Here is a 25,042-nt window from a genome sequence, read left to right as displayed (position 1 = left end):
CAGTAAGTCATCAAAAGAGGGAATTTTTTATGTCTTATCCACATCAATAATATCTACATAATTTTGGCTATAAATGCTAGCCAGAAGACAAACAAAAAGACAAAATACAGATGTGGAAAAACCTATCTATGTCATCCAAATAATTTTAATTACAATCGACTTATAAGGTTTCCTGCATCCTCAGCACTTAGTAAACCCATATGTAAAATGAAATCAATTTCTCTTTTGTTTTATGGAATCAAAGAAACACACAGTATACAAATATACCACACAGTATTTGCATAAAACTTCAAAAATGAGTATCAGTAAATAAAAGCCATTAAATGTAAAGAGTATGCATATTTTTATAGCAGAGATTTGAAAATGCTTCATTGTCTCAGAGATTAGAATCACTTTATACTGCTTCTTAAAGACAAACAATTTTAACTTTCTTTGTAACATTGTCTTTGGCACTTCTGCCATATGCCATGGGAACATCTTCTGTTTACTAGTCAAGTAAAAAAGCCTTTTTTCAAAAATCTAAGAAGAATGGACGTACACCTAAGTGAGATTGTGAGCCTTGATTTGAGAAGACCAAAATAAAGTAAAACCATTTATGCCAGTCACCTTGCGAGACAAAAAAGTATGATGAAAAAAACACAGATGTGTAAAAAAATGGACAGGAATCAGTTTTAAATGTTCTAAATACCAAATGTGAAGTCTTAAGAGTGCTTTTTGCATTTTTAGTCATAACCAAATGCAAAAAGTCACTCAATGTAGTACTCACCCTTCACTTAAGTTCCCAGGTAAGCACAAACATACAAAGAAGAACACAGTTAACTACTATATATAGTTCATTTACTTTAAAAATAGGGACTAAGTAAAAGACAAGTTCGTATGTGGTCTCAGCCAATTCAGAAAAGAAAAATGACAAGCATAAAATGATTTTAAAGGAGAGAGAAACATTATGATCAAAGGTAATTCAAAACAAGATCACTGGATTTCTATTTCCCTACCCTTAGAAATGTAACTACGTGTACAAAGCTGTTTTCCAAAGATAGCTTCCAGCAGCCACAAGAGGGCGAATGCAGACTTGAAATTAGGGCTCATGAAATGCACCGCGGAAGGCAGCTTTTTCTGGTGATCACAGTACTGCCAGATGTACCACGGGGAAACTGTGGCTCTGTGCAGGGTGCAGGGGGCTCTGAAGGGACAAGAATACAGAAAAGCTGACTCTTGACCAAGCATTCTGCATTGCCTTGCCAAGGGAGAGGCTTTAAGTCCTGAGGACATACATCTTTCCTTCACCAAAGATCCTTCCACCACAGGAACAGGGACATTTTTTAGGCTTCCTGGCTCCTTTTGCTTAAATCCTACACAACTCCTTTGGCTTCTTAGATACTCCAATACTGAGTAGCCCCAGCAATCCCTGGAAGTGGGCATCTTAATGCACTCACTCCCGTGTCTCTTAATGCACTCTCATGTCTTTGTAGTTGGCATCGATCTGTCTATAAAAGTCTGACCATCCATGGCCACAATGAAGGAGGAGTAGACCTTGCACTTGCACTGTGGTAACAATCTTAACAGAGTCCCTGGGAGGTCCTGTCATGCGTCATACCAAACAGTTCCACCATAACTGTCTGAGAGTTTCCTACAGTGTTGTCTATCGTCGAAAATTTAAAACATGCAATAATTTTTATACTAACTTGGAAAAGAAGACCGAAATGACACTTAGCTAATGAAACAACAAGCAATAAGTAACATCAGGACATGAATAGATTCTGGGCAAATGCTGAGAGAGAAGAAAACAGAAAGGAGTTGCATTTTGATGGCTGTTATCACAGGCAAAATCGAGCATCAGCATACAGCCTTGCAATGATCAGTTCATAGGTTGTTTCTGTTAACTTCTGCTGTCAACAGAAATGAAACAAGCATAAAGCTGCGACCAACAGACAGATTTCAAACTGACTCTGTAGGGACAGTTACAGGTGGAGATAATGAAATATAAAATTGTCCTCAAACTTCAGAATCAGAAAATCTATCTAAACCGCATATGTGGGGGAAAAATGTCCACAACACATGCAGTACATGATTAAGGAAGGCTTAATGAGATAGCCCTCCCAGGATGGGTAAGATTTACACACACACAGACAAGGAGGATAAGCATCCAAGACTAGCAGATTTATAATCTTTGAGCAAGACACAAAGACTGGAAAGCACTGGGTCCTATGAAGAGACAAGTCTGATACTTTCCAGAAAGAAGAAAAGAAATGGAACCTGCACATTTTTGCATGCAATGAGGAAAAATAGTAAAAAGATGTATGTGCCCAAGCGCAAAGGTATGCAAATCTAGTAAAACAGCACTTACTGCTGATTGATTGATATTCACTATATAATAAAGATCCTGAGCAAAATACCAGCAGCATGCTATGCTGAATGTTTCAAGTGGGGAGTGTCTAAAATGCAGAAAACTCTATTTGCGGGCTTGGCTTTTTTCACAACAGGGTCCGTAATGTAACAGAATGTTCAAGGCTACCTGTGAAACTGTGCTTGTTTTACTCATGCCCAATGATAACAGCCTCAATTTTTAACATGAACAACTCTTTTTCAGCATATTGTCAGTCCCCTGTAAGGGAAAGTATATACATCAGGAAGTTCAGGGAACCTAAGTACAAACTACTAATATGCTGCATTAGCCTGCAGACAGACTGCCTCTACGTGGGGTCACACTGTCCTAGGTTAATCAGACGGGATTTTTGAGGGAACCTGGAAGAATTACAATAAAGCATACCCTAAAACTGTAGGAGTAAAAGTGGTACCATGATACATCTCATTCTTACAAAGAACGACTACAGCATTTTTTTCATCTTATTTAGAATTATACAACTAATGCGTACTTGTTTCCGGGTTTCTTTCCTTCTAATGTATTTAGATGCTGTTCAAGGGTCTCCATAAGACTGCTGGGAGCCTACAATAAGAAAGTAAAAATAAATGTCTGCATTGCTTTCTTTCAAAGTAAGTACACTGGAACACCACTGTAACTTTGCATGGTGGAGTTCTGTGGGTGGACCCCACTACAGATGTGAGGTGATTGCATTCCAGGTTCTATTGGCACTTAAATATTTAAATCCCATGGAATCTCAGACAGGCCCGTCTTACATGCAGTTAACTCTACTGCACAGCCAGTGGTGCTACAGCGTGGTTTCAGTGTACAGATTACATTGGATAGACTTTTTCTGTGACATTACTTATATGCAGTAAACTCAGATAGAGTCTACTGTATGTTTCCACAAGACCACATGGAAAAGGAAAAAGGAATGGGTATTTGTATCCAAGTAAAAAAATACAAGTGCCTAAATACAAACTTACAGAAGTCTGAAAGTACAGTAAAATCTCACTTATCTACACTTGACTGAAATGTTAGGAAAAATTGTTACTACTATAAATAAAAGTTGGGGGCGGTGTAAATGATAGTTGTGGAGAAAAGGATACATCTTTAATAGTCAACAACAATTAAGATTTTCTTATTACTGAGCTATTTGATTTATATACATAATAAAGTAAATACTTCAGCAAATGTGGTAATGTTAAACTACTGTGTATTAGAAGATTTAATGTAGTTCAACTCTTTTACTAAAAGGTACCTGAATGTTTGTTCTTATATTAACATTTTAGGCAATACAAAGCGATGGCATTTTACTACATATTAGAAAGAGAAATAATAAGTTCATACATATATTCCATCCCCACTATTCCTCAAGCATTAGAAACTTAATGTTATCTTTAAATAATTTTAACCTAAATTAGACCTAAACAGCAGTGTAAGCATTCAGAGAACAGTACTCCATGAATGAAAATATTTAAGCACATTTATAGACACATTTAATTCTAATAATTATCCTTCAAATTAATATGAAATTAATTTTGAAGACCTTTATGCTAATTGCTAAAATAGCTCCCAGAATTCAAGGAAATTCATATAACTGTACATTTTACATGGTACCTATAATGACAAAATCAAGTAGAATTTGAAAATTCTTATTAAGAATTTTTAATTTTAAAAGTTCAGGATATTTAGTATCATTTTTCACTTCACTAATAGATTCATGAACCATCTTAACAATTATGTGATTATTATATATGTAATTATATGATTATTATAAATTATTAAGTGAACAGAATTTTTAATTATCTTATTTCTTTTTTTATTTTTAATTTTTGAATTTTTTAAAATAAACATATAATGTATTTTTATCCCCAAGGGTACAGGTCTGTGAATAGCCAGGTTTACATACTTCACAGAACTCACCATAGCACATACCCTCCCCAATTAAGTGAACAAAAATTTGAACTTGCTAAAAGAGATGGACGTAGGGTAGAAAGAATCAGCCCTATGAGAATTACCTAAGAAGTTATGGCCTATAGAGTAGAAAAAGTAATGATTATGGGAGATATAAAAAATTTAGAAAGTTATACAAATTAGAATTTAAAAAATATAACTCAGGTGAAAATAGACTTACTCAACACAGTCCAATAAACTGCAACTAAGAGTATACCTCTAAGTTATAAAAAAAAATTTTAAGATATAAGGAAAATTTTGCTCCATAGAATAATACAATATATAGATGTATTCATTGAATAAATGGAATATACACTGTATTCTTAAAAGCAAGAAAACAGAAAAGGCTGTACATTTTTTAGGTGAATTAATTCCCAATAACCTCAAAATTATCATGCTAATTGTCATAATAATAATAATAACTATAATTGTCATAGTAATGGAACTTAGGAAGCCTGGACATATAACTTCAAAATATTCCTATATCTTTTTTTTTTTTCCCCCACTGGGATCATAGTGAGAAAAAATATATCAAGCCACAGAACCTCTCTCTGGTTACAAGACACAGGTCCTCTAAATGTTAAATGCAATGTAAAGAAAATGTGATTCTGTGTTAATACTGTTTAAAAGGATAAATGCTACTTAAAGTCACAAAACACAACAATTTAAGATAACAAAAAAAAAAAGGTGGTGTTTTCTTTTATAAACTTCCTTAGTTATCTTAACAGATAAACCCAAAACCAGAAAGGCAGTTTGCAAGGTTTCTTAATAATTTGTGGATGAAAAGTTTAAAATAAAGTAACAGTCACAAAAATAACAATTGCTGAAAAAAATCTTACCATGAGTACAGAATACAAAATTGACTTTCACCTTTAAGGGGAGTTATTTTGTGATAAATTGCACATAAAATTAAGTTTGGAGCATTTTATCTTAAAAATTTAAAAATGTTTCATCAGGGTGCCTGGGTGGCTCAGTGGGTTAAAGCCTCTGCCGTTGGCTCAGGTCATGATCCCAGGGTCCTGGGAGAGAGCCCCCACTTCAGGCTCTCTGCTCAGCGGGGAGTCTACTTCCTCCTCTCTCTCTGCTTGCCTCTCTGCCTACTTGTGATCTTTGTCTGTCAAATAAATAAATAAAATCTTTAAAAAAATGCTTCATCATTTATATTTCTTATATGGATATGTGAAATCTAATAGAAATAAATTCCTTAAATGCTTTGGAGGGGAGAAAAACCCTATTTTGATAGTAATGTGCACAAACATAGGAATACTGCCTGCCTCCTAACTCTATAGCACTGAGTCTATCTTGGCATGTAGTAGACAAAATAGCAAAAATTGTTTCAAATTTCCAATGAGCAAAACTTTAAGAATGTCCCTGCTGTTATAAAAGGAACTTAAAAGAACAAACTATAATTAGCAGGGTCTTTAGTTGCTTATTTTTAAAAATACCCAAGTCAAGAGACCAGTTGAATGGAAAACTGACCCAAGGATGAAGAGTCATTCTGTGGAAATTAACAGATAACTGATTCATCAGTGGTACAGGTTTTTTTTTTTAAAAAAACCTTTTCTTTACCTGTAGTTTTCAGATCAACCAGAATTCCTAACATCAAAACCTAAGATGTTTTTCATAAAAGGAGATATTTTGAATTTGGAATGTGTGCGTGCACATTCACGTGTGCGCGCGTGCCGCGCACACACACACACGCCAAACAGGAAATGTTATTTTGAAAATCTTTATCCTGGAACAAATTCAAAGCTGACTGTAAGCCGGGATCCAAAAGGAAGCATCCATCTACAATTCACATGCTTTAGATTCTAAAGCATCATTAAAATGGAACAGAAAAAAAAAAGCAACAAAAGGATCGTTCAAAATTTTGAAGCATTTGAAAGTGCTGAGAAATATTTCAGTTTTGATATCATATTCCACTTCGTATATAATACAGCACTTCTGAATGACTTACTAAAGATTCACTGAGGTTCATAATTTAAATGCAATCATGATGATATATGTATAATTATTTAAAGAGGGCTACAGATGACCACGTTGGTATTTATATTGTGCATTTTCCAACCAAAATGATATCTATTAAATTCCTCTTCTCTGCCTTGCTGCAAGAGGAAGTCTAATCTTTTTTTCCAGTTACAAGCAGCCTATTCTTATTCCCAGACGCAAGGTAGCCTCCCCATCTCCATCTCCTCGTTAATCCTCATCCATGCTGGGTATTTTGGTTCATTGCCCAGCTAGATTCAGTTGCTGTGTTGACCACAGAGGATCTGGCAGAGAGCAGAGATTAGGTTCTAATCTCAAAGGCATTAAACTGAGTCCACACAACCAGGTGTCTCTGACCTATCTCCAGATTAATCCTGGTCCAACACTGTCTAAAGGACTAACCCTAGAATAGCTCACATTCCAGCTCAGACCTGGTCATACTGTTGTAGTGGGTCTACGTTGCCAGACTGATGAGAAGTCTCCACCAGACCTGTGGTAGAGGCTCTAAATAAGAATTAGGGAGAATGTTTAGTTCTGTCACTCACAATCCCAACAGAAATCAGAATTTGGTTACTTATTAAGAAATTTCAAAGCACGAAATACTTTTGTACTGAGATTTTAAATAGACACTGGAGAAATGAACTAAAGATTTTTTGTGTGAGTACGAGAAGGTAGTTTTAAAATAAATGTTTACATGGAAGTTTATGTGACTCTTAAGGTCATAAAAGAAAAGCAGAGAAAAGAATGATATTAGATTATAATGAATATCACAGAATACCCAGAGCAAGATTTTACCTTAAGGATAGGATTTCTGTTCCCCAAGTTGTGATAACACAACGTACACCATTAAATAGTATATCTCTCAACTGCTTCTTCAGGGAAGGAGAATCTATAAATTATAACGAATATTATAGTAGCATTCAAAATTACACCCAAGTATGTGAGTCCTTCTTTCAAGGACATACTACAATTTAAAAAAAAAAAAAAAAAAGAACAAGCAGGGTCTGAACTGAACTCACGACCCTGAGATCAAGACCTGTGCTGAAGAGTCAGACACTTAACCAACTGAGCCACCCAGGTGCCCCAAACAAAAAAATATTTAAGTATCCTTTTAAACTTTTGTCTCTTTCAAATATTATACAAACTGAAACAAATGAGGACCTGTTTTCTTCTTAACTGAAAGCCTTTCTGATAATATACTTTTACTTTTATTCCACAGTACGAGATGTCTATACAGTTGAAATAAAGATGATTTACCATTTCCAAAAGCTATTTATTGAACAAAATATTTTAATATCTACCTTTAGGTTAATAGGTATTATTTATCTAGGCTATTTTACCACACTACAATGTAAATATTTATTATCATTAAATAATTTAAAATTAAAGCACACTGATTGTCTTCATTTTTTATTACAGTGCTATCAAATTCATAAATCTGTATCCAATAAAAAGATTTTTAATAGTACCTTGTGCACACTTAATATTTAAGCCATATCCAAAGTGATACTAACACCTTATCCAGGTATGTACCTGATCAAAGAACACTGTCTTCTCACAATAGCAAAAATATTTTATATTAATATCTGTCTACTAGAAGCAGTGATCTCCCAACTTTTAAAGCCAAAAAATACAAAGCCATCATATTCTGAATTATTTTCTGAATTTTATTTGTGAAAAATTATTGGTATTTAACTGGTTATTTTATTTTATTTTTAACTGGTTATTTTAATAATATAAATACAGAGGTCATTACTTTGGGGTTCTTTAATTTTTAATAAAAATTTAAGGTAAATATTATTTCAAATATAGAAACACTGCAAGGGATTACAAAGATAGTCAATCATATGCATTTTGGTATTATTAAAAAGGGGGTCATCTTTTATTATGACAATTTTCTCTATTATGACTCTTTTTATTTACAAACACAGAAAACCCATACATTCATTACTAGTATGTAAGATAGAAGCTCTACATTCTCTCTTATCATCTCAAAATCTCTAGTTAAAGGACATGTTTGGGATAGAAATTTACCATAACAGAGTAAAGAGTCAATTAAATAAAAATAGTTCCTGCCGATTTTGAGAAAAGTCACATGGTAACTCTGCCCATGTGAATGGTTCTTGATTCTACATCTTAGGAGCCCTACAATATAACCTCTTAACAGATAAAAGGATTGATATGCAACTACTGCTATTGTTTTTGCTGACTAGATGGTCCCCAGAAAAATCACTTATCTACCACTATGACTTATTGAAAAAGGTTCTTTTATAGTAGGAATTTCTCTGCTTCACAGGAGAGACAAGAATCAGTAGAACTATGATTTCAGAGTGTTTCTCTTTCATGCCCCTCCTTCATACCTGGGAAATACTGAAAACTAGGAGAACAAAAAGAAAGAATATTTCAAGTGTTCCAACTACATGCCTACCAATAGTCACTATTCATAGACAAAGCACTTTTAAACATTACTACATAAGGCTTGATTTTGAATCAAGTTCAAGAATGAAAAGATAGTCTCAAAACAGTAAATTCAGTTGCTTATAAAGAAGAAACTATGTTACGAGGGCAGGTGAATCTTCATATTAACTCCAGAAATACATTCAATAGCTAGAAAAAATATGCAAACTAGAATAATTTCCAAGAAAGTTGGTAGGCCTAAATTTAAAATGCATTAAATGCTTACAAGTCTATGTCCTAAGTAAGATCTTTTATGCCAAACTACAAAGTAACACTATCATGCATATTACACTTTGCACTCAGAGAATCACTTACCTGCGTGAGGTCAGGAATGTCACCTTTATCAATGCCAACTTGCTGTGGATTAAAAAAAATAAGGAGTTACTTAGTGGGATTTCTTTTTTAAATTAATTTCTTTGCATTTAACAGAAGATCACCCACAGAATTAGTTAAAATCACAGCTCAATCCTGGTATACAAGAACTGTCAATCTCACTTTGAAAGTCTGTCTTGTGTAGTTTTCCATTCAACATAGTAGAGCAATGATTTTGTTCATGTAGTTAGATATAATAAATGTACAAAATTTTACCAAAGGCCAAAAAAAGATTTAGGAAATTGAAGCATAAAATTTAAAATTTCAGGGCTCCTGGGCGGCTCAGTTGGTTAAGCCTCTGCCTTCAGCTCAGGTCATGATCCCGGGGTCCTGGGATGGAGCCCCACATCAGGCTCCCTGCTCAGTGGTAAGCTTGCTTCCCCCTCTCTCTCCGCCTGCCTCTCTGCCTACTTGTGATCTCTCTGTCAAATAAGTAAATAAAATCTTTAAAAAAAAAATTTAAGATTTCCTCCACGGCAAATGGCAGCTAAAAAGTTAAAAAAAAAGCTTAGCTTAAATCTAAATTGTTATAAATGCTCAGTAAATCCTCTGGACCGGGAATGTTCATTTAGTTTCAATAACTTGTTCAGGGTATATTATCCATCCCTCTTCCCACAGAGAGAAACATTTTGTTTGTTTCTTACATATCCTCTCAAAGTTTTTTTTTTTTTTTAATTTTCAGCATAATAGTATTCCTTGTTTTTGCACCACACCCAGCACTCCATGCAATCCATGCCCTCTCTAATACCCATCACCTGGTTTTTTTATGTATACCCAAGGAAATTGGAAATTTATAAATACATATTTATTTCCCACATTATTTTACAATAGTGTATTTATATATATGTATATATATACACATACACTGACCTTATATTTTTCATTTAGCAATATATCCCAGACCTATATCCATATTAACAGAGTTTCTTTATTTTTTAAACAGCGTCTTTTCCTACGATTTATTTATTTAACAAGTCATGTATTTTTTTTTTAAAAGATTTTATTTGTTTATTTGACAGACAGAGATCACATCACAAGTAGACAGAGAGGCAGGCAGAGAGAGAGAGAAGCAGGCTCCCTGCTGAGCATAGAGCCCGATGCGGGACTCAATCCCAGGACCCTGAGATCATGACCTGAGCCGAAGGCAGCGGCTTAACCCACTGAGCCACCCAGGCGCCCTTAACAAGTCATGTATTAACAAGCATTGGTGTTGCTTCCCATCTCTGGCCATTGCAAGCCCTGCTGCACACAGCACTGTGCACCTGTGTGGACACATCTGTAGGATGCATGTGTAGGAGTGGAATTACTAGGTAAAAGCACAGTGAATTTTAAGTGTTGGTAGCTTGGGGAAGGGAAGCAGTGGAGCAAGGAAGAGCAGAATGGGGAAACAGCAAGAAAGAGTACAAATATGGGAATATATAAATGAAGGTGAATCAAAGAAGAGGGTATGTACGTGTTCACTATACTGCTCTACCAACTCTTTTGTGGGTTTAAAAATTATTCAAAATAAAAATTAGGGAAAATAGAAGTCATAACATCAATTCTTTCTTTTTATTTAAATGATAAAATTTAGGCTCAAAGAAACTAAGTGGGTTAAAATCAAGTCCCTCTGAGAAATGAACTGCTTTGCTCAAGTTGGTGGAACTGCAGAAGCAAATACGTTAAATGTAAGTGTTGGGCTCCTACAAAGACAGTAAGGCAAACTAGAGATTAGGAAGCCCACTTGTTTGACAAATGCTCTTAGTTAAGTTCTTTTGCTTTCTCTGCCTTGCCACCATTCACATTTTTGGATGATAATGCTTTGATACGGTCTGTCTTGTGCACTGTACGTTATTAGCAACATCCTTCTCTGCCCACTGGATGCCAGCAGACCTTCCCTTCCTCCAGTTGTGACAACCAAAAATGACTCCAGACACTGGATGCTGGGGAAGAGAAGGGAACAAAATCATCCCGTGTAGAGAATCACCAATGTAGAGCACTGACCCTCATTCTCCTAGAGCAACTTAGGCTGCAGGTTCCTCCCAGAGGTAAAGACATTACCTGCCAATGACTAAACTCTGCTTTAGGGAAACTAATGTCTTTTCCCTAAATTCACTTAACTATTATAATTATGGAAATTATAAACTAAGATAACTTTGTTCCATTCCATTTATTTCCATACTTTAATACCTCTTTAGGTGATCCATTAAAATATTAATATGAATGAAGTCAGCATTTTTGAAATTAAAATATTACAGATCTTTAATATTGGGAACATTTTGATAAAAGGTGATGTGTTTCTCTTAAACAGATAGTTAACAGAACTTTCTTGAACAGAAAGACATAATTTAGGAATTCTTTCTTGACACTGCTATTTTCACTAACCTGAACTTCTGAACCATAATATAATTGGAGGCTTGAGCTGAGGTGTGACTGTATTACAGAAATCTCATCACTTTCTGTCTGCAAATATTCTGGGAGACATAACTCCTACGACTTGGTATTTAATCGTAGAATAGCAAACTAAGAATAACTTAGTTCTATAAAAAGGGACTGGAAGAGATTATGCTGAGTGAAATCAGTCAAGCAGAGAGAGTCAATTATCATATGGTTTCACTCATTTGTGGAGCATAACCAATAGCATGGAGGACAAGGGGCGTTAGAGAGGAGTAGGGAATTTGGGTACATTGGAAGGGGAGGTGAACCATGAGAGACTATGGACTCTGAAAAACAGTCTGAGGGGTTTGAAGTGGCGGGGGGTGGGAGGTTGGGGTACCAGGTGGTGGGTATTATAGAGGGCACAGCTTGCATGGAGCACTGGGTGTGGTGAGAAAATAATGAATACTGTTTTTCTGAAAATAAATAAATTGGGGAAAAAAAAACCTTAAAAAAAAAAGGGAAGTGTGTTTAGCAGAAATGCCTATTACCTATAAAATAACCATTTTACAAAGTTTCAGTTGCCTGCTTTAGGAGACTTTATTGTAAGAATTCAAAACACACTAAGTTTTCTACACTTCAAGCAATTTCTCTGGGGTATTTGAATATTTCCATATAAGTTGTTCAACTACTCTGTGTTTTTGTTTTTTAATATGGCAGACAATTTGTTAATGTTTGCCAAATAGCTAATATATAGTTGTATTTTAAAAATGGCAATCTGGAAGTCTTCAGGAAAATGGTACCAATTACAGGGTAGCTATTGGATCTAAGTCCATTCATAAGTACACCACACAAGAGCAGTTTGGTACAGAAAGAAGATTTGTACATTTCTTTCTTTTTTTTTTTTTAGATTTATTTACTTATTTATTTATTTGACAGAGAGATAGAGATCACAAGTAGGCAGAGAAGCAGACAGAGAGAGAGGGGGAAGCAGGCTCCCTGCTGAGCAGAGCCTAATGTGGGGCTCGATCCCAGGACCCTGAGATCATGACCTGAGCAGAGGGCAGAGGCTTAACCCACTGATCCACCCAGGTGCTCCGCTTTGTACATTTCTTAAGAAATTTCTGTATTTAGGGGCACCTGGGTGGCTCAGTGGGTTAAGGCTTCTGCTTCAGCTCGGGTCATGATCTCGGGGTCCTGGGATCAAGCCCCCCATCGGGCTCCCTGCTCAGTGGGGAGCCTGCTTCCTCCTCTCTCTGCCTGCCTCTCTGCCTGCTTGTGATCTGTCTGTCAAATTAAAAAAAAAATCTTTAATTAAAGAAAAAAGAAATTTCTGTATTTACCAATACAAACCACTTAACAATGGTTCAAACAATTAATGTCTATATTATGAGCAATATAATTTAACTAAAGAAAACAAATGGTTATTGTTAGCCCATTGCAGGTTAGTGTCTATTCTATTAAAAATAATTTTGTAAATTAGTATCATTCTATAAAAAAGCCCTAGTCATAGCGTTCAAATAAAGTAGAATATTTGTATTGAGTTATTTAGACTCTCAAAATAACGTCTCATTTCTACGTATTTCCTTCTCAACAGCCTGAAATGGGCCCATGCTAACATGAGGTGATCAAGAGACATGAAATAAAATTTTACGTCTAAAAATAGAATGAGCTAATAAATAAGTACCCCATTTCTCGTGAAGACCTTACAGTGCTGATCAGACCTTACAGTGCTGATTAGAGAAATGTATACCCCAACCATCTCATGTCCAGCTCCTTACCTATCTAACATATATAATAAGAGGTGGGGGACTGGGTAGCATGTGCACCAGGAATTAATGGAACAATGAAAGGATCGTCCACTCTGGATGCATAGGCATAATTGATCTTTCCACAGAAGAAAGTCAGGCAAATTTTACTAGATTATATTGGTAACTGGGTTAAACCATAGGAAAATCTTATCAAATAAAAAAAGTAAAACTGTGTAGCAGCCAAACCAAAAGTTTCAAGCAATTCTATCCTTTCTTAAAGACAAATCAACATCAATAAGCCCAAGAGAAATACACATAAACATGCTTTAGTGTATATGTAATTCCTATAAACTATTCCTTACCCTTTGCTTCCCAGATTATTTGTAAAAAAACAAAGACTTCTATTCTGATTATGAACTCTATGGACCAAAGGTCAAGAGGCAGCATTTTGTAGTATCAGGCTCCTAATGTGAATGTGATAATATTCCTGTGAATAAATGAAATTTGAAAGAAAATGTATGGACCAGAGTGCTTTTGGAATTGTGGGTGTAAAATGCTTGTTCTTGTGCTATATTCTCAAAATGGCAAAAACAGCAAAACCATGGCATGAACCTCCCAAGCTCAAGGCCTTGTATGCTTTGCTGTTGGGCTTCAGAACCCCTCACACATGGCGCTCCACTCAGCCCAACAATTTGTTCACTGACAACGTAAGATAAGAATCAACTGTCCAACCTGTGAAAGGACTGAAATAACAATGTCATAAGTCCCAGTACCAGTATCAATCAATAACTGGATTTCATAAGAGGAAACTTCAACTTACAGGTAACCTTGGGAACACCAACTGTACGGTTACAGGCAACCTTAAGAAACAATTTATAGACTTCATAAAATTAATGATACTTTAATTTTTTCATTGTATTTAAATCACTGACAAAATAAAAAGGTTGTATTTATGATTTCTACACACTGAGAAAAATAAATGGACTTTCCTAAGGACTTTTTTTTTTCAATAAAAAAAAGCTTCAATAAAAAGGAAGCCCTTCCATATGATCAAAGATAGCTATTAAGTGGAGAGGAGAGATGAACAACCTTGCAAAGCTGTGAATCTGCTCAGTACCCATGAAACTTGTGTTTGAACACAGAGTGATTATCTAATTGGGATGCAGGAGTGTAAAGTACCGTTGGAGTGAGAAGTTGGGAAGAGAGGACTTCTGAGATCACTTCCAACCCTAACACACCGGGGCTCTGGGACAGAATGTCTTGTCAGATTATAAGCCCTATTATTGACTCTAGATACATAAGTGAATACTCTTAAATTATATTCCCAACACAGGTTACTATTACTTACCTCTGCAACTTTGAGAAATTCAGATACTCGTGTCATTCTAGTTAGAAATCGTTTGTAAATTTCTAGGGCATCTTTACATTGTCCTTTCTTCATTTCAAAAAACTTTTCTGGAAGAGATAGACAAGCATTTTGAAAAGACTATAATATTCAATTTTTCTTCTAAGCTTAATACTATTAATTAAAACTTAAATGAATGTTTAGATTAAAACACTAGGCACTAAAACCTCTATGAGGTTCTAAAGCACCTAAACAAAGGGGAACCGTGAAGTTTAAGACCAGTGTTAGGTTCTAGGTGTCTCAAAGGGAAGCATTTAAATAATGAAAGCACACCTGAAGTAGAATGTATGAAGTGTCACAACAAGTTAACTCATGATCCATATATCCTAGAACCCTGCTTTAGAAAACAGCATCAAATATTTGATGATAATCTCAAAAGTTATGACTGCATTCTATAGCATCATTACTTTCTTACTAGCTCACCATAAACCAATAAAGTATATATCATAAAGCAATAAATTTCTCTAAGTTAAAGAATTCTTTAAATTGTCTATACACGGGGCACCTGGGTGGCTTAGTGGGTTAAAGCCTCTGCCTTCAGCTCAGGTCATGATCCCAGGGTCCTGGGATGGAGCCCCACATCGGGCTCTCTGCTCAGTGGGGAGCCTGCTTCCTCCTCTCTCTCTGCCTGCCTCTCTACCTACTTGTGATCTGTCTGTCAAATAAATAAATAACATCTTTTAAAAAATTGTCTATACACTGTATAAATTTATACTTTTGTTGGCCACAAGAGATTTCTTTCAAACATTATAATGTGTCTCTTAGTTATAAAGTAGTGGAGTTTTATGAAAAATATTTGGTTTACCAAACTCATCATGGTTTTCTAGTCCACAATTGTATCTTGTTTCTCAACCTTCAGCTTCCCAGACAGAAAAACAGAGGATTCTTTTGCTGCTCTCTTTTGCACTCCCAAGACTGGAATTCAGAATTACTAGGGTGCTATAGTTCCATTATAATTACATTACATGGGTGCTATAGTTCCATTATAATTACATTACATGAGTGTAGTTTCTCCATATGTGTTTGGAAGAAAACCAGCACTTTATCAGTATTTTTGCCAGCCAGTCATTTATCAGTTCATTCAGTCAATAATTACTGACATGGCAGATGGAGACAGAGAAGGCCAAGGTCTACAATAGCTTCCAGGCAACTCTGGATCATAACTGAAGATGATTTCGTATTATTTATTATTTTATATTTCCACACAGTGAAACACATGCTATTTTTATATTCTTTCATAATTTAAAGTTCTTCACTTCATTCAGCATGTAATTTTACTACCTTAAAAGTATTTTGAATTTTCTCAAGAAAGGTTTAATAATATATAATTACACAAAGAACTAATTATTGAGGGTAGCTACTCATTACCTTCTGTTGACAGTCTGGGTAATTTTACATTTAACATGGACCTCCCCTGTAGGACATTCAAGGGAGGCAAAAAGATCAAGAAAACAAACACATACTGTTTTCCACTTAAGATTTGAGAAGGATGTGAATCTTTTAAAAAATGGCCAAATCTAACCTAGGAGGTATTATGCTAAGTGAAGCAAGTCAGAGAAAGACAAATACCATATGATTTCACTGAGACGTAGAATTTAAAAAGTAAAACAAACAAAAAATAAAGACTCTTAAATACAGAGAACAAACTGGTGGTTGGCAGAGGGGAGGGGTGGGGGATGGGTAAAGTGGATGAAGGGAATTAAGAAGTAGGACCTTCCAGTTATAAAATAAATAAGTCACACAGATGAAAAGTACAGCATATAGAACACAGTAATCCTGTAGTAACACTGTATGGTGACAGACGGTGAATGCACTTACGGTCAGCATTGAGTGATGATGTATAGAACTGTCAAATCAATATGTTGATACATCTGAAACTAATATAATACTGTATGTCAACTACACTTCAACTTTAAAAAATGGCTGAATCTAATCTTTATCTGCTCTATCCTGTTTTCTAAGGCTACACATAGACTCTTGGTGCTGTAAGGGAACAAATCTTTTTCAGTTAACTTTTGGGGGGGAAAAAGGACTTATTCTGGTAAAATACACTTCTTTCTTTTCTTTTCTCTTCCTTTCTTTCTAAGATTTTATTTATTTATTTGACAGAGACAGAGACAGCGAGAAAGGGAATACAAGCAGGGGGAGTGGGAAGGAGAAGCAGATTTCCCGCCGAGTAAAAGACCCGATGTGGGGCTCTATCCCAGGACCCTGGGATCATGACCTGAGCTGAAGGCAGATACTTAACAACTGAGTCACCTAGGCGCCCCTCTTTCTTTCTTTTTAAACAATCTTCACGTAAATAATTTCTTTCAAATGTCTAAATTACTTTTCTTTACTATAACTAAGGTCATTTCTTTGCATCAGATCTTCAGCAATAACACAAAAAGAGAAACCAACTGAATAATCTCAATTTCCTTTTAGAACCAATGTATCAGACTCTTAAGCAATTTTTCTCTGTCTCTTCTGGATGCTTTTTAAATTGTTCATATCTTTCATGGTAATTCAGGATTCAGGAACAAAAGTAATGACATTTTTATGGCTTTAGGTTATAATTTCCTCATTGTTTCAGTTACAGTGGGAATGACACAGAAAAGCAACCTGTGCTGATGTAGGGGGAGCGGTGAGGTGCCCTTGTCCTCTTAGGGATTAGGGTAGGGCCAGGAGCAATTCATACTCTTGAGAGAGGGAATGGGTCATCCAGAAATGAGCCTCTGTCTTTATTTCATACTAAAGATAAGATATGTGGATTTTCAGCATTTGAAATGAAATTCCAAACTTGGCTTTTGTAAAGTTCATCTTTATAATGTGTTGATAAATTCCCTTTTCATATTAGTATTAATTTTCACAGAATAGCTGTCCTAAGGAACAAGAACCTGATGAAAAGGATCTTATTCCTGTGAAATAAACCGAGGCTCTGCATGTGGACTATCACTTATGCCCATAAGTCAGAAGGAAAGCATCTCCTTACTTGCACATCAGTTTCATTATAGTGATAAAATGTTTGCAAAGATTTGCAGCACCAACATTGATTCCAACATGAGATGCAGAGAATTGCTCATGAAGTCCTTGATTTTTTTTTTAAAGATTTTATTTATTGATTTGACAGAGAGAGATCACAAGGAGGCAGAGAGGCAGGCAGAGAGAGAGAGGAGGAAGCAGGTTCCCCGCTGAGCAGAGAACCCAATGCGGGACTCGATCCCAGGACCCTGAGATCCTGACTTGAGCCGAAGGCAGCGGCTTAACCCACTGAGCCATCCAGGCGCCCTCATGAAGTCCTTGATTAAAACTAACTCATAATGTATTTATAAAGTTAATTACTAGCACTACTTAGTAAATAAATAAATAAATAAATAAATAACACACCTGTCTCAAAATACTTAGGATAGTAAGTATACATATCTTCTAGAGTGTTACTTTCTTTTTTTTATTATTATGTTATGTTGGTCACCATACAGTACATCATTAGTTTTTGATGTAATGTTCCAAGATTCATTGTTTACATATAATACCAGTGCTCCATGCAATACATGTCCCACATAATACACATCACTGTAGTGTGCTACTTTCAAAAGAGCAATTTAACAGCAACGCTGAATGAAAGCCACTCAATAGCAGAAGGCGGTAAGGCAAGAATGCACACATCTACACTTCTGAGGTCAGGTCTTTAATATGAAGATACAACTCTTTTTCTGCTCCTAATGTTAGCCAATAGACTATCCTTTTCAATTTAGATGAAATAAAAATATATATTGCATGGTTATCATTTTAAAATACAGAGAAAATGCATTCTTACTATAATCTTATCTCTGAAGTCAACAAAAAGAGAAAATAAAACAGAGAGGCAGTAAAAGAGATCTAGGAGAAAAACATAGCTTAACGTGTTCAACTGCTAAATGAATTTTAAGACTGATGTCCTTAAAGCAGAGGCAAGAATTGTTTAAAACAAGGGTACACTAGTGAGAGGGCATGAGAAGGAATCAGCAGAACATCATTTCTGACAGCTATGGAGTTGGGTAAGATGAGCAACTCAAAGATAACTGAGGCTTGAGGTTTAAAAGACTATATATACCAACAGAAATGAGATTAGGAAGGGCAAATTCGAGAGTTCAGTTTTGGACATTGCTGAATTTTAAGTATCTAAATTTAAGTGTCTACAAAGAAAGACCTGCAAAACCGAAGCTTGGAAGAAAGGTCACAGACTGAATTAATAGACCTGGGACTCATCATAAGGACATCTCCATAGGAAACCATAGGGTTTCCAATGAAAAATATACACAAAAAGCAGAAAAATAACTGGCTAGAAATGAACCTTAGCAAAAACTCACATTTATGAGTGGTAAGGAAGAGTAAGATAGGCCCACAAAAGGGAGTGGGAAGATCAGTTATTTTGGTTTACTAATAAACACTCCCACCTGAAATAAAGGTAATACAGTGTTGGATTACCTATTAAGAACAGGTATCCTTCTCCAATAAGGCAAAATCTCTAAGAGCACTGAGTTTGATTGCCTTACCCAACCCCCATTCTCTCTCTAAACTCATGAGAAGCCAGGATGGTGGATGCAAATTCAGTTCTGTAAGTTAGATGGGCCTGTGAGAGATCTGGAAAGTAAACTGAGACAGAAGCCATCTTCCTATACATCTTTGGCTATTTCTGTGACAAGAAAGTCCCAGAAGTGTAAGATTATCCTTCGGCAGCATTCCATTGTCCACCTCCAGCTTCCCTAGTTTTGAAAAGTAGTGGTTATAGTCACATCCATTTGATGGGACTCCCTACTTCCTCGATTATAGCTTCAGGTGTCTGGGCTCTACCTCCCTACAGCTGCAAGGCAGCTGAGGTGGTGGCAGCAGCTTCTTATTTTTAGTGTACTGCAAAGTGGTGACCTCAGAAGTAGAAGCTTCCCCAGTGTGTAAGAATTTATGATTCTGTAAGTCATTCAGGAACCACTTCCTGCAGCCTTCTGATAATTACTTAAGCACCCAACTCCCTACTTTACATCCTTTCTAATTAGAGTGAGGAGAGTGGTTTCTGTTTCTTGAATAAACACAGTATTGGGTAAATGAAGTGGTTGTAGAAAATGAGACCCTCAAAAATGCCAGAGATGGGACTCTGGGATTAGATATGTAACTGGCTAGATCTGAAGGTAGTAATAACTACCCACAACTGTCGGAAAATTGGATTCTTACGGTCTCTGCTATGTAGGAGCAAAATGATTACTTAAATCATAACCTATGGTTTTCTGAAATGAGCAGCTAAAATGAAGCTCACCAGACCAAGCAGCTGCTGGGAGAGATCACCATGATGGGAATAAGGCAAAAGAATGCAGAGTGGATGGCTGTTCCTGACTCCAAAGGAAAATGACAACACAGGATTTTAAATTATTGGTTCATGCACCAGACAGTGCTACTCCCAAACTGCCCTCAGATAATCTTATCTCTTGCAGACATAGGGCTGTCATCAATGAAAGTCAGGGAGTCTAATCTCGTAAGCTTCTGAATTACAATGTATATGGTTAAGTTAAATCCCTAGCCTCACCACAGTTTCCTTTGTGAAAGGATATTTGTTGAGAAGAAAAACTAGAAAGGGACAGGGTGATGGGTACTAAGGAGGGCACGTGTTGTGATGAGTACTGGGTGTTATACTTAACTAATGAATCATTGAGCACCACATCCAAAACTAATTATGTACTATACAGTGGCTAACTAAACATAATAAAAAACAAAACAAAACAAAACAACAACAACAACAACAAAAACTAGAAAGGAGACCGCTTGGGTAGATTCAAATCAAAGTGAGCCACTCTTGCTAGCAGAAGCTTTTCCTTCTCAGTCTGAAAAGGCTGGTCCTGCCTTGCTTGGTAAAGGTGGCTGTAATCAAGCCACTTTTAAAGAGGAAATGAAAAATTTTCTCATGTCCAATCCATTTATTTCTCGTCCCTGTCCCCTCGCCAACTGCCTCAATACCTAGAATGAGGTTGAGAAGGCAGCAATCCCTGCATGGCTAAGGGAGACTAGTACAAAGTCTGACCCAAGAGGAAAAAATATACATGCTAAAAGAAGTCCAAGTTCTTGCAAATTTCTGTTGGCAGTAGGGCTGCCAGATAATGCAAGATACTAAGTTAAATATGAATTGTAAATAGATAACTTTTTAGCACAGATATGTCCCAAACATTGCATAGGACTTACTAATATTAAAAAAAATTCCTGTTGAGCTGAATACAAATGTAACTGGGCATCTTACAGTTTTCCCTCTGTATCTGGCAACCATTATTGATAAGAATGTAGAGAGTTGATATGGATTATAAAGGTTCTGAACAGGAAGGAAAGTTTATTATATTAGATTTTGTGACAGAATTGATAATTTTCAATTTGGGTGAACATGACAAAAAACATGGATTCGAAATGCTAGCTGGAGCAACTGGAAGTAGCTCTAACACGGTGATTACCAAACTGAAATCCTAGACCAGGAGCAATAGCACCACTCCGGACCTTATTAGGAATGCAAATTCTCAGGCTCAACCCCAGACCTACTGAATTAGGAACTCTGGGTTAAGGTTTAGTGTTCTGAATTTTAATAAGCTCTCCATTTAGTCTTGAGAAATGTCACTGAAACTCAGCCAAGAGCACTTATTCCTCTTCTGCAGAAGAGACCTTTTTTTAGGGTGAGTAGGCCCAGGGAAAGGGGTCATACCGAGACTTTTCAGGACCACTAACTCTAAACTGATGGGACTTCCTAGGGACTTCACTCTATGTTCTACCAACTTGAGTAGAAGCTTTTTGGGGTAGGTGATAAAAGAAAATGAGATCCAGTGGATGTACACAACTATCTGTGGTCATTTCCCCAGTTAACCTGAATATCCAGTTGGAAAATAAACACTTTGAAACTAGCAGAGTCCCCACACTGGTTTCCTGACCTCTTGAAAGATACAGGGGTAGCAATTCCATCATTTCCTCAGTTAGCTTGTATATCTGGTTTGTGAAATGGAAGGTAGGTAGAGATTTACAATAGGTTACTGTGAACCTAACCAGGTGAGGACCCTAACTTGCAGACTTCTAGACATGTTCTTCTTACCAGCATAAAATCAGCATTATTCTTGACACCTGAAGGGCAGCTATCAAACTAGCAAACTCTTGTATCCCTCTATCAATAAATGGAGCCCACAAGAAGCAGTTTGCTTTCATCTGGCAGTGATGACAGTATACGCTTGCTGACTTATTTCAAGGATATCAACCTCTCTGGCTATTACAATCCCATGGGTTATCATGTTAATGACATCAGGCTGATTGAACCCAGTGGGCAAGAATTTCAGTTCTGCGAGGTGCCCTGATAAGTCCCATGTATGTCACGGGGTGGGAGAGAGTATTTATGAAAGTTCAGAGACCTGCTACATCAACAAAGTCTTAGGGTCCAAAGGTCCCCTCCATGTGAAAGAAAAATTGCTTCACCTTGCAATCCTTATAACTAAAAGGTAGGCAGAAGTTTGCTGAGCTTTTTTAGTTTTAGAGGTAACATACAACATGTATGTGTTCTGCTCCAAAAAGAGTATCAGGTGTGGTGTCAGGTATAAGTATGATCCAGATCAGAGGAAGGCTCTGCAACTGCTCCAAACTGGAACCAATGGCCCTTTGTTCCCGAAGACGTGAAAGTGCTCAAAGTGCCTGCAGGAGATCCAAATGCTGCAGAATGCATCTGGCGCACTCCAATAGGAAAATACAGTGGAAGCCTCTAGTGCTTTGGAGCAAAGCCATGTCTTCTTCAGACAGCAACTAATCTCCTTTGGAAAAACTGTTCTTGGCTTGCTTATAGAGACTAAGAGTCTAACCATAGAATATCGAGTGATCATAAGACCTCAAGTGTTAGTTATCTAATATACATACCCATGAGCTGGACAAGTACAAGAACACTCTATCATCAAATGAAAGTGGTATAGAAGCGGTCAGCCTCAAGGCAATCCTGAATACCCATGTGGGTTGTACAAACAGATGGCTCAGATTCCCACTGTACCTACTCTTCTGTTCCTCATCTCTCTCTCCAATCATACCCTTGGTCTCTGGGGAGTTCCCCATGACCACGGGTCTGAGGAGAAAAAGAATTCAAGGTTGGTTTAGAGATGGTTTCTCATGCCAGCACTAGTTATTACTATTTTTATTTTTTAAAAGACCTGATTTACTTGAGAGAGAGAGAATGAGTGGGAGGGGGGCAGAGGGAGAAGCAGATACCCTGCAGAGCAGGAAGCCCAACTCAGGACTCGATCCCAGGACCTGGGGATCACGAGTAGAAGGTAGACACTTAACCAACTGAACCAACCAGGTACCCAGTGTTGGCACTACTTAAAAGTGGCTTGCTAAGTCATTATCCCCTCAAACGGGTGACTTTGAGAGAAGAAAGAAATCTTTACTGTAGGCCAAACTTCAAAGCAGTATATCTATTTGATTTCCAATTTATATCAAAGGAAAGATGGTGAGCTGGGGTGCCTGGGTGGCTCAGTTGGTTAAGCATCTAACTGTTGATTTCAGCTCAGGTCACGTTCTCAGGTTTGTGGGATTAAGTTCCACGTCAGACTCTGAACTCAGCCCAGAGTCTGCTTGAGATTCTCTTTCTCCTCCCTCTGCTCCTCCCCGATGTGTGCTCTCCCTCTCTCAAATAAATAAGTGAATAAGATCTTAAAAAAAAAAAATGATGGTGAGGGGGGCCTGGGTGGCTCAGTGGGTTAAGCCTCCGCCTTTGGCTCAGGTCATGACCTCAGGGTACTGGGATTGAGTCCCCGCATTAGGCTCTCTGCTCAGCGGGGAGCCTGCTTTCCCCCTCTCTCTCTGCCTGCCTCTCTGCCTAATTGTGATCTCTATCTCTGGTTCAAATAAATAAATAAATAAAATCTTTAAAAAAATGGTGAGACAAATGGAACTATACCAAAATATGAGCAATGACTAACTGCTGGACTCAATGACCAGGGACTTGGAATAAAATAAAATTGGAAGGTTGGTAACAAGAAGGGCTGGAGAAAAGGTAGTGGGTGGACCTCTCCGAATGGATAAAGAGCAGCAGACAATTTTCATTCCATACAAAGGTAGACTAAAGAGCATATGCCACAAAAAGTTTCTCAGTGATCCAGGGATAAAAGGACTGATGAACATAGTGCCTATTATGTCAGAAATGGAAGTCATGAATAGGTCCGGGAACATAGTCTGATACATTTGCATCCTTGCTAAGTCCCCAGTCGGTCAATGGACGAGATCAACCCTGAGCTTCTGTCATGGCGTCATAACCCAGGGACTATAGAGTCATCCACCAAGTAACAAGTTAAAGATTAATTCTTTTCACCAGAGAAAAGAGCAGTGATCCCTCTATTCCAAAATAGTTAGTTTATCTTGGGTAAAGATTTATCACCTCTGCCCATATGGCTTTGTCAGTACCACCATCTGGGGAATTACTCTCCTTCATGGTATCTCACACAATATTATTTTGCTGTACAAGAAGTGAGACAAGAGACGTACCCCACAGGATTTGTCAGTCTTAGCATGAATCCCTTCCCTCCGGAAATAGCGGACCTTACATAATGATGGAACAGTCTACAGAAGACACTATTTAAACCCACTCTAAGAAGATACCTGTAGAGTCAGAGATTCTAGTATATGCTCTGAACCACTGGTCAGTCTATGGGCCACTGTTCACCACAGGAGGGTCCATGGGTCCAGAAACCTAGGAGCTGGAATGGCTCTTCTATTATACTTAATGAGGTGGCAGTGGCTTCTTATTCCCTATCCGTCACCAGGGGTATCATCAGAGGTAGCTTCACAGCTACCATAGTGGAGCAGGACTTACTAGGACTTATTCTAAGAGGCAAAGCCTAGAAACTTCAGTCATTCTAGTATTTTACTGAGCACTAAAATCCCTGCATGGAAATCCCTTCCTGCTTAAAACATCTGGAGTGCTTTCTGTTTCTTGCACTTAATCTTGACTGATGTAAGAATAGAGAAATGTGACCTGAACAAATCATATATTTAGATTTATCTATTAAAGCTATGGTATCTAAATCCTCGCATTCTGATATAGTCTTTATTCAAAGATATCATTCAGCAGTTCTACCTACCGAGTAAGTTAATAACGCCATCATTGTAGCAAGCAAAAAGTTTGATAAGATCTTTGAAAAGAAGCATAAATGCAGCATTTATGACACCATTTGTTAGCTCATTTGGATGCACCTAGAAAAAGATAAAAATGTAACATGTTAATCACATGTTATCAAATGACAATTTTTCTCAGGGTACATGAAAATGTCTCAAGGGATTACTAAGAAATTAATTCATGTTCTATAAATCTTCTTACATTGTCAAAATATTTTATTTTTATGAATCAGATATGTTTATCTGAACTTTCCATTTTGAGATAACCACAAA

The 25,042-nt window shown here is 36.9% G+C and overlaps 1 protein-coding gene across 10 annotated transcripts in view; it reads right to left on the bottom strand.

Annotated features, from left to right (window-relative positions):
* Window positions 1–25,042, bottom strand: part of SNAP91 (synaptosome associated protein 91) — a 147,974-nt gene that overhangs the window by 68,814 nt on the left and 54,118 nt on the right. For 7 of the 10 annotated variants that reach the window (XM_044246282.1, XM_044246330.1, XM_044246313.1 and 4 more), the window contains exons 7-11: window positions 24,736–24,847; window positions 14,588–14,694; window positions 9,077–9,118; window positions 2,877–2,947; window positions 767–772 (exon numbers count right to left, since the gene is read on the bottom strand). In XM_044246282.1, the coding sequence (XP_044102217.1) occupies window positions 767–772; window positions 2,877–2,947; window positions 9,077–9,118; window positions 14,588–14,694; window positions 24,736–24,847 (338 nt within the window). The remainder of the gene's footprint in view (window positions 1–766; window positions 773–2,876; window positions 2,948–9,076; window positions 9,119–14,587; window positions 14,695–24,735; window positions 24,848–25,042) is intronic. The other 3 variants (XM_044246305.1, XM_044246320.1, XM_044246355.1) reach the window with 1 other exon arrangement.

The sequence above is a fragment of the Neovison vison genome, chromosome 1 (genome assembly GCF_020171115.1).
Source record: "Neovison vison isolate M4711 chromosome 1, ASM_NN_V1, whole genome shotgun sequence".
Classification (NCBI taxonomy): domain Eukaryota; kingdom Metazoa; phylum Chordata; class Mammalia; order Carnivora; family Mustelidae; genus Neogale; species Neogale vison.
This window is presented reverse-complemented; position numbering and strand designations above follow the sequence as displayed.